This window comes from Pan paniscus, chromosome 9, assembly GCF_029289425.2.
Source record: "Pan paniscus chromosome 9, NHGRI_mPanPan1-v2.0_pri, whole genome shotgun sequence".
Lineage (NCBI taxonomy): Eukaryota > Metazoa > Chordata > Mammalia > Primates > Hominidae > Pan > Pan paniscus.
The window spans coordinates 124,576,125-124,586,778 of record NC_073258.2 but is presented as its reverse complement, the minus strand read 5'-3'; the positions used below and the strand labels follow the sequence as shown (position 1 = coordinate 124,586,778).

The following is a 10,654-nucleotide window of genomic DNA, read 5'->3' as shown; positions in this document are numbered from 1 at the left end:
AAGAATGGAAGAATTACAGAATATCAGGAAATGCATTAATATAATTCATCATCTTAATAGATCTAATTTGAAATTACACATTCTTCTCCACAGATACCAAAAAATCATTTAACAAAATTCAACACCTAATCCGTTTTCTTTTTAATTGATGAGATGGGGATCAATTGCTACTTTCTTAAAAGATGAAGCATGTATTATATAATGGAGAAACATTGTTTCAATTAAGGTAGGACAAGGACAAAGAAACCTACTATTGCCGCTACTGTTGGACCTTGTAATACGAGTCTCTGACAAATCAAAGAACCAAGCAGAAACAATTAGAGGCATAAAAATTATAAAGAAGGAGGTAAAAATAAATCTCTGTTAAGAACATATAAAATCATAAGTCGAAAAACTAAGAGAATATAAAAAATAATTTTCAATAACAGAATAACAAGAATTTGGTAAGAATTCAGTAGGAATAAAATTAACATACCAAAACCATGAGACTTTGTATATACAAATTATAACCAATACAAAAATGCAATGGAATAGAAGATCTAATCAAACTATATAGCCATAAAGATAGATGTCAACACAGCTATTTCAAAATAAGATGTATCCTGGCAGATTAAAACATAGAAGAATTAAACTGATCAATAAACAAACAGATTTATATAACCTTCCATCATACATAAATTTCATTATTGGTATAAGAATTTTACCTTTTTGTTTGCTGATGGAATATTCAAAATTAATCATGTGCTCAGCCACAAAGGAAACCTTGACAAATTCAAAAAGTAAATTTTTCAGTATATTTATTTATTTATTTATTTGAGACAGAGTCTTGCTCTGTTGCCCAGGCTGGAGTGCAATGGCACAATCTTGGCTCACTACAACCTCCGCCTCGTGGGTTCAAGCAATTCTCCTGCCTCAGCCTCCCAAGTAGCTGGTATTACAGGCATACACCACCACATCCCGCTAATTTTTGTATTTTTATTAGAGACGGGGCTTTACCGTGTTGGCCAAGCTGGTCTCAAATTCCCGACCTCACGTGATCTGCCTGCCTTGGCCTCCCAAACTGCTGGGATTACAAGCATGAGCCTCCATGCCTGGCAAGGTATATTTATTACAATTTATTTTTAACAAAGGAAAAAAAATTTAAACAGTGATCTAAAATTGATAGCTGCTTGGTAATTAAGAAATTCTCCCAGACAATCCCTGAATTCTTGGTGAAATCAAACCTAAAATTAAAAACTAATAAGAAGCAAAGTAGTAAAAAAGTTACAGGAAATGTATGAGATATAGCAAACTCAGTGCCTAAAGACGAATATATGGTCTTAAGCCTACACATATTAAAGAATTTAAAACTATTTTAAGAAGTTTAAGGGATACAAGCAAAAACAAAAGGAAAATAATAAAAATAATAACTCAAAATAATGAAATATGATCTTGAAAATAATATTTTCAAATGGATAAATACCTAAACAAATGGACCTTGAAAAGACCAACAAAACTGATAATAAACCATATTAAGAAAAAACAGAGAGTACGTGAATCTACAGCAAAAAAAAAAAAAATCAATCCTCATCTTCTAGTGACACAAATATTTAACCATAAAATTATGTCAGGATTTGGTTCAGAATAATTCAGAGGATAAGCTTTGAAGCTGGATGAAGGATACATGGGAAGTCATTATACTACTGTCTAATTTATTTTCAAAATTGCACATTTCACCTTGAAGCTACAATTCTATTTTTCTTTTTCCCTTTATCATTATTTATTTGCTCTTGTCACCTGTTAAAAGAAAAAAAAATTATCCTACTACTTCTCTCATCATTCTACTGAAAATGCTATGGCCAAAATCACTAATGACATTCTAATTGCCAAATCCAGTGGCCTTTCCTTTTCTATCTCTTACCACATTCTGTGTGATATTTCTGCATATGTGACATGCACATCTAGGTTTCAATTGCTATCTCAAGTCTGATAAACCCTTGTCTATTACTCACTGAATGCACCCAATCTCATTCAAGGTTGATAACCCTCTAATCTACTGTCAAGTTCCAGAACTAATTTTTTTCTGTCTATTGCCTGTTCTAAGCACCTTCAGCTTAACCAGACCAGTGCTTACTATATGGCACCTTTGACTAGCTGGAATGGCAGCTGGAATGCCATCTGGAATGGAATCTTTGAGTAGTTCTCCCTAGCTAAAAACTTGATTTCTTTTTGACCTGTATCTTACTCATCCTTCACATCCTATCTCTTTCTCTAATTTGGCTACATCTTTAAATCTTTACTGCCACTACCAGTTAAAACCAAAATGAAACAAAAGCCTTTCAGCACAGGAATTCTACTGTTAAGAATCGATGGCATAGAAATAAAATTATCAACATGAAAGAGCATAATAGGAGTTTCCTATATACCCTCTTGGTCCCCCCACTCCCCTAGGCCCCAGGGTCAAGGGTCAAACCAATAGTTAATTTCATGGCAGCTGGCAACCCTAAAAACAAGCTGACCCTGATATGGGATTGGTGAAGGGTGGGAGTTCATCCCCACAGCTACCAGAAGTGTTAGCTGCTGTGGCTTGCAGTTTCTAGGAGATTTAGGAATATCTCTTGAGAAAGAAGGGAAATCACACCCTAGGGGCAGCCAGATGCTCAGTGTAAAGGCTAGGCATTCTTGCCTCTATAAAGAATGACTCTGAAGGACCACCCCAGAGCCAGAGCACCTGGTGGGGTCAGCCAGGGCTTCTTCTGTTGCAACCACACCTCAGTTCAACTTCTGCTCAAACCTGCTTCCCTTAAACAATTACAGGTGTGGTTCCCAAAAGTGCTTCACAAAAAAACTCCCTGGATACAAATTCCTGCCTCAGAGCCTTTTCCCAGAAAACCCAAATTAATACTATGGTAATTGCTGACAGATCATATACTATGTGCCAAGGACTCTTTCAAGTGCTTTATGTCTCTAAACGTATTTAATCTTTACAAAATCCCCAGGTAGTAGGAAGCATTATTATCTCTAAGACCACACAGCTACTGAGTGGGTAGAGCCACAATTTAAAACCAGGATCCTTAGTCCGTTTTCTTAACCCTAAAGCCTTCCTCATAAGATTAAGTGTATTGTTGAGTATTGTGCTTAAAAATGAAAACGATAAATAATAATAATAAAGTATACAAAGATGTGTAGAGAGATCTAGAAGAAAGACAGCTTGAAATGTTTGAGGTAATTAAAAAAAAGTCTATTCTGAGCCAAGGAAAGTCACCTGCATTGAGGTCAGAAAATAGGCAGAGTGAGGCCTTTGGAGATGAAGTTCATCTTAGTTGTGTAAAAGGCAAATTTTTTTTTTTTTTTTTTTGGATTGTAGCAGAAGTCCTCTAGCTCTTGACTCTGATGCCTACCATGTTTGCCTACTCAAGGAATCCACAACTGTTTTATATGCCAAGTTAGAGGCAATTCTGTCAAGAAATGATTGTCCACACCTTATAAATGAGATTGGGCTATAATGGCTCAGTGTATCTATCAGGCCAGTAGTTTGGTTTCAGGATGATGGTTTATTTCCTGGATGACTCCCTAACTAAATGTCACTGGGACCTCCCAATGGGAACACACATTTCTTCAAACATCCTAAATTTTGAGTGGTCATTCCCTGTTGTGATACTAGCTAGCTAACTATTTATCTCAATGATCTTGAAATCCTTTTCCTCTTCACTGACCCCCACCAAATGTTAACTAATCTTGGAGCGTGTAATTCTAACTCCTAAATTGGCCCTTTTTGGTCATGCACGTCTAACTTAATTCAAGGCCTCTAATAATCCCTGTATCTGACAGCTCTTTCTACATGTGATGTCAGATCCCTATATCTGATAGCTCTCTCAGGACTTCTGGACCCCTTGGTTCTTTCACTCCACTAGGCCCCAGGGTCAAGGGTCAAACCAATAGATGATTCCATGGCAGTTGGCAGTCCTGACAGCAAGCTGGCCCTGATAGATATAATCTATCATCTGTGAGGAAGGGTGGGAGTTATCTATCTTCTCTGTTTTATAGACTACTTCAGCTTCTGCTGTTGCCAATGCCTCAGCAACCACTGAAAGTTCAGATATCACCCTTCCTGTAACTAATCAAATCAAGGAAGAGATCTACAAAACAGTGGTGGTGGTTCCAGCTAGAAATTTTCACTCACAATGGTGCATGTTTCAAATAGAAGTATCCAGGGTATGAACATACTTTTCTCCTCCTGGGCCATAGTCTTAACAGTGATGGGAATCACCTTAGATAAATGGGTTGAATTGATTTCAGAAGATGAAAGAGCCAAGATGAACCACAGTCCATGGATGATGTGTTGCCCTGCTTTTTGGCCAGAAGGTCAGAACTGTACTCTAGAAAGAGACGGGTGGAAAGGAAGGGTGTGTCCTTAACTTTGCTTTCCTTAACTTGCATTAATCTCACCAGTGTACCCATTATTTTCTGGTGCAGCTTCTCAAGTTGCAGTGTTCTTCCTTCCTTCCACAGTCAATACAGTCAAGGTAGATTCCAAAATCTCACCATTTAGGTGTTCTGGAGAAAAGTTTATATGTTCACAGCCTTAACTGCTGGGCATTTGAGAAATCTCAGCAGTAGCAGCAGGGTGATCCACACAACTAGACATGTGGGTAAGAGAGAAAGGTAACTGGCATTAAGTAGTCTGTATTGCCACTAGATGATAGAGTGAATTGCCGTATTTAACAAGAAATGAGTTTGAAGAAAATAATAGAAGAGAAAGACACATAGAGAGACATCAGGATAGAGAAAGTGTTTTCGGTTCTCTTATTCAGCTTAAGGTTCCCCTGCTTCTTTGTTATTTTGCAACTTCTTTCTTATTGTTTAATCAAATCTTTCACCCTATTCCAATTTTCACCTAGAGACTTCTGGACCCCAGGTAGAAATGAGTCTAGAAGAAATATCTGTCCTCTCAAAACAGCTTTCACTTTCCAACAGATGACCTGAAAGTGGTCAGGATTATGATGATGTCGAGCCTTGGCCTTTCCTTCCTCCTTAACTTAATCCTGGGTATGAAATTCACCTATCTGATTCCTCAAAATAAATATATACAACTCTTCACTACCATCCTCGGTTTCTTCTCAGGTAACTTCCTGGCTCCCCTAACACAGGCTTGTAGGTGTACTTTGATGGGTGGGTTCAGGCTGCAGTCTCTGAAAACTATATATATGTGTGTGTGTATATATATATATAGCTTCTGAGTTAGATCTACCATAAAAGCAGGATCAGGATCAGTCTTTGGGCAAGGTGTAGTTGGACCTGGTGGGGGTTGGGAAGTCAAGTGTATATGGAATGAAGACTTGCATCAAGGAGCCAAAGTTCCTCAGAAGGGACTTTTTTCTTTTCTTTTTTTTTTTTTTGTCTGGACATCAGGTATCTTTCTGCTCTGGGCACTCATACTATATCACAATAAGCTGAAGCAAGGTCAATCCATGCACTTCTCTAGTTATAGGATCACCTGGATCATGTATACTGCTTACTTAAATGTTTTCTTCTTGTCTGTCTGTGGTGAGTGTCTCCAGGGCCCCTGAAGGGTGTTAAGAACCAATCCATCCCTGACAGAGGGAAGGGTAAAAAGATGAGAATAGAGGGAAAAGTGCCAAACCTTGCATTTTAAAAGGCTGCAGCTCACCTGGATTCATTCTCTGATGACAGTTCCTCCAAGAAGAGTGGGAGATCAGGCCTATGTGAGATGTCTGCTGCGCCTGGCCTCAGAGGGTAGCTCCCCATCTCCGCCTTTTATTTGCCTTTCACACCCTCCCCGCTTTAGGGCAGAGATAACCACCAAAGTCATGACCAAGGTGGGTGTCTGAGACAGAATGCTCAGCCTCTGTGGAGAGGAACAGTGACCTTGGGAGTACAGTGTAGTGTCAAGGCAGTTTGAGGGCAGAGAGAAACAATATCTGATGCTAGATGGCCATCTACCGAAACCGAAGTCTCCCCTTTCCTAAGAAGTCTTTAAAATTTCATTTGTAATTACACTTCCTAACCCAAAAAGAAGCATGTTCTCTTTCAAAAAGAATCCTCAATTTTCTTAAGCTGAGCAGAATTTAAGCTATTGTACATACACTTCCAGTTTCTTCCACTAAAGCATTCACCTCCCAGATGGCTTTGGGTAGTTAAAAGGGATCCACTGGGCTTTGGGTCAGGGTCTTCAGCCAAATTGGAGAGAATTGTTTCTGACGCTCCACTGTCCCTTCATCCCACTCCCTGGAATCTCTTTTCCCTAGGAATCCTCTCTCTCCTAGAGTGCAAGTTGTCTACCAGTAGCTGTACCTGCCTGAACATCCATAAATCTGACAACGAATGTAAGGAATCTGAGAATTCTATCGAAGATATTTCATCACCAGAACGCACTGCAATGCCTCGTAGCATTGTCCGTGCACACACTGTGAATTCCCTAAACAAAAAAGTCCAAACACGTCGCGTAACCTGGGCTCTGTGATTTGGCAATCTATTTCTTGCAGTATGGAAAAAGCTTTGTGGGTGTGTGCTGTGTCTCCAACCATGTTGTCTCTATTTGGAATTATGGTTGGGGTTTGTAAAAAGATCTGGAAGATGGCTTTTTAAAAAATCCTGGCCTGCTGAACGAATAGTTTCTTCTGCAACATTTGTTGTTAATATAATAAATATTATCATATAAATAATACTTTCTGTATTGTTAAGTCTATATATCACAAACACTTATAATGATATATAATAGTTGTATTGTGAAATATTTCAAACATACATAAGAAATACAAAATGATGATCAAACACCTATGTACACATCACCCAACTTTATACAATTTTAACATTATTTCCTGGAGAAGTTTTCCGTTAAATTTATAGATATAACTGATGTTCCTCTAAAAACTTCTCCAATTTCATTTCCATCTCTTGTTTCCTATCATAAAACACTTTTAAGGATGCGTTGCTGATGATTCTACATTCATGTTGACATTTTCACTACAAATTTATACATCTATAAAAATTATATAGACCAGCTTTTCAAATGTTTGAAAGTTGGTCAATATTACACCGTAGAGATCATGTTGTATTTATTTTCATAAATTGCTGAAATAAATCTTCTAATTATTTTAGAATTCCTGAATCTATCTATGTAAGTAAAACTTGGTTCCTTCATGCCTTTTTGTGGTTCATACTTTGTGGGGCTAAGTAATATTCCATCGTAAGACTGTACCACAGTTGGTTTATCTATTTCACCTACTGAAGGATATCTTGGTTGTTTCCAAGTTTGGGCAGTTATGAATAAAACTGTTATAAACACCTGTGTGCAGGTTTTTGTGTGAACATAAGCTTTCAACTTTTTTGGGTAAATACCAAGGAACATGATTGCTGGGTTATATGAGAAGAATGTGTTTAGTTTTGTAAAAAACTTCCAAACTGTCTTCCAAAGTGGCTATACCATTTTGCATTCTACCAGCAATATATGAGAGTTCCTGCCGTACCACATCCTTGTCAGCATTTGATGTCAGCATTGTGAATTTTGACCACTTTAATAGGTGTGAATGTGTCTTGTTTTAATTTGCAATTCTCTAGTGATTTATAATGTGAAAAGCATCTTTTCATATGGTTACTTGGCATCTATGAGGTGTCTGTTCCATTCTTTTGCCCTGTTTGTAATCAGCCTTTTCATTTTTTTGTTGAGTGTTTAAATGTTATTTGTATATTTTGGATAACAGTCCTTAATCAGATATGTCTGGCAAATACTTTCTCCCAGCCCGTGGTTTGTATTTTCATTCTTGACAACGTCTTTTGTAGCACACTGGTTTTTAATTTTAATAAAGTCCAGCTTATTAATTCTTATTGTGCCTTCAGTGTTCTACCAAAAAGTCATCATCATACCCAAATTCATCTACATTTTCTCCTGTCTTATCTTCTAGTTTTATCTATTTCCATGATTCATCTTGATTTAATTTTTTTGGAACGTATAAGGTCTGTGTTCAGATTTCTTTGTTTTCATGTTGATGTCCAGTTGTTCTGGCACCATTTGTTGAAAAGCCTTCATTGAATTTCCTTTGCTCCCGGGTCTATTTCTGGACTCTCTGTTCTATTCCGTTGATCTATTTGTCTTTTTTATTTCACCAATACCACATTGTCTTCATCACTACAGCTTCATAGTAAGTCCTGAGGTCAGGTAATGTCAGTCCTCTGACTTTGTTCTTCTGAAATATTATGTTGGCTATTCTGGGTCTTTTTCATCTCCCTATAAACTTGAGAATCCAGTTGTCAATGTCCACAAAATAACTTGCTGAGATTTTTAGTGGAATGTGTTGAAACTGTAGAATAAGTTAGGCAAAATTGACATCTTGACAATATTAAGTCTCCCTATCCATGAATATGTAATATATGTCCATTTACTGAGATATTTGATTTTTTATCAGAGTTTTGTAATTTTCCTGGTGGATTTTATTACAGTTGGTGCAAAAGTAATTGCGGTTTTTAACCATTACTTTTAACGGCAAAAAGCCACAATTACTTTTGCACCATAGCATTTTGTTAGATTTATAGCTAAGTATTTTAATTTGGGGGATGCCAATGTAAATGGGATTGTGTTTTTCACATTTTAGATTTCACGTGTTCATTTCTGGCATATAAGAAAGCAATTGACTTTTGTACATTAACCTGTATCCGGGAGTCTTGGGTTTTTGGGTTTTTTTTTTTTATCTTTCAGGTTTTCTATACATACAATCATGTTATCTGTGAACAAAAACAGTTTTATTTATGACTTCCCAATTTGTATACATTTTCTTTTCTTCTTGCACTTTCAGCACGTCTAGGATGATGTTGAAAAGGAGCGATTAGAGGAGATATATTTGCTTTGTTCCTGATCTTAGTGAGAAAGCTTCTCATTTCTCAACATTAAGTATGATGTTTAAGTCGATTTTTTTCTAGATGTTCTTTATCAGATTGAGGTAGTTTCCCTCTATTTCTTGTTTTGGGAGAGTTTTTATTATAAACCAGTCTTGGATTTTGTCAAATCTTTTTCTGTATCTATTGATATGATCATGTGATTTTTCCTTGTTAGCCTGATATGTGATGGGCTACATTAGTTGATTTTCAATGGTGAAATATCTTGTTGAAGATTTTTGCATCTACCTTCATGAGAGATGTTCTGTAGTTTATTTGCTTATAATGTCTTTGTCTGGTTTTGGGTAACACTACCCTTATAGAATGTTAAAAATTCCCTCTGCTTCTGTCTTCTGGAAGAGGTTATAGAAAATTGGTATAATTTCTTCTTCAAATGTTTAGCACATTTCAGAGGAGAACCTATCTGGGCCTTGTGCTTTCTATTTTGGAAGGTTATTAATCATTAATTCAATTTCTTTAATAGATACAGGCCTATGAAGAGTGTTTGTTTGTTCTTATGTTGGTTGTGGCACATTGTTTCTTTCAAAGAATTGGTTATCAAATTTGTGGCCATAGAGGTGTTCACAAAATTATTTTATTATTATTTTACTCCCCAGGGGATCTGTTGTTATATGACCTCTTTCATTTCTGATATTAGTAATTTGTGTCTTCTCTTTTTTTTCTTACTTAGCCTGGCTGGAAGTTTATTAATTTTATTAATAATTTTGCAAAACCAGTTTTTGGTTTTCTTTAATTTTCTTTACTGATTTCCTGTTTTCAACTTCATTGACCTCTCTAATTTTTTTCTTCTGATTATTTTGGATTTGATTTACTCTGCTTTTTCCAGTTTCCTAAAATGGAAGTTTAAATTACTGATTGTAAATATTTATTCTTTTCAATTACAGCTGACCCTTGAGCAACACAGGTTTGAACTATGTAGGTCTACTTATACATGGATTTTTTTCAATAAATATGTTGCAAAATATTTCGGAAGTCTGTGACAATTTGAAAATTCTTGCAGACGAGCTGCATAGACTAGAAATATCAAAAAAATTAGAAAACATTGGGTGTGTCATGAATGCATAACAGCTGTAGATACTAGTCTATTTTATTATTTACTACCACATTATATACACGAATCCGTTATAAAAAAGTTATAATTTATCAACACATGCACACAAACACAGACAATATGTAGTACCATTTGCAATTGAGAGAAATACAAAAAAATGCAGTGTTAAATAATAACTGCATAAAATTTACTGTAGGACACGTTGTACTACTGTAATAATTTTGTAGCCACCTCTGTTGCTATTGTGTTGAGCTCAAGTGTTGACCATCCACTGAAGACGGTATGACACTAATCATATCCATGTGAGCAGTTTGTCTTTCTGGTAAATTGCATAACACAGTAAAAAGTAATCTCTCATGATTCTTGCATATTTTCATGTTTAGTGCAATACAGTAAATCTTGAATAACACCATGGGACTCATATGAAGTGCCACTGGTGATGCTGGAAGTGCTCCCAAGAGGCAAAGTCATGAAGTTAGAAGAAAAAGTTGAATTGCTTTATATGTACCATAGATTGAGGTTTGCAACTGCAGCTGTTCACCATTTCAAGATAAATGAATTAAGTGAAAGGATCGTAATATAAAATGAAAAACAAATTTGTGAAGCTATCATTGAAGTTATGCCAGCAAATAAAAAAAATGTACTTTTTGCTAAATACCTTTTAATCTCACATTGAAAATGTAGCTTTTGGCGCGGTGGTTCACGCCTATA

The 10,654-nt window shown here is 36.2% G+C and overlaps 1 protein-coding gene across 3 annotated transcripts; it reads left to right on the top strand.

Moving 5' to 3' along the window:
* Positions 1-2,928: 2,928 nt before the first annotated feature.
* Positions 2,929-10,030, top strand: TMEM225 (transmembrane protein 225). 3 transcript variants are annotated; one of them, XM_055095017.2, is made up of 5 exons: positions 2,929-4,344; positions 4,957-5,103; positions 5,392-5,526; positions 5,674-5,819; positions 6,249-6,659. In XM_055095017.2, the coding sequence occupies exons 1-5, from the start codon at positions 4,164-4,166 to the stop codon at positions 6,264-6,266; spliced, it is 627 nt and encodes a 208-aa protein (XP_054950992.1). In that variant the 5' UTR covers positions 2,929-4,163; the 3' UTR covers positions 6,267-6,659. The 3 variants fall into 3 exon arrangements, with proteins under 3 accessions (XP_054950992.1, XP_034790106.1, XP_003820004.1); XM_034934215.3 differs by lacking the exon at positions 5,674-5,819 and having other exon boundaries at positions 2,929-4,194; positions 6,249-10,030; XM_003819956.5 differs by lacking the exon at positions 5,674-5,819 and having other exon boundaries at positions 6,249-10,030.
* Positions 10,031-10,654: the final 624 nt, after the last annotated feature.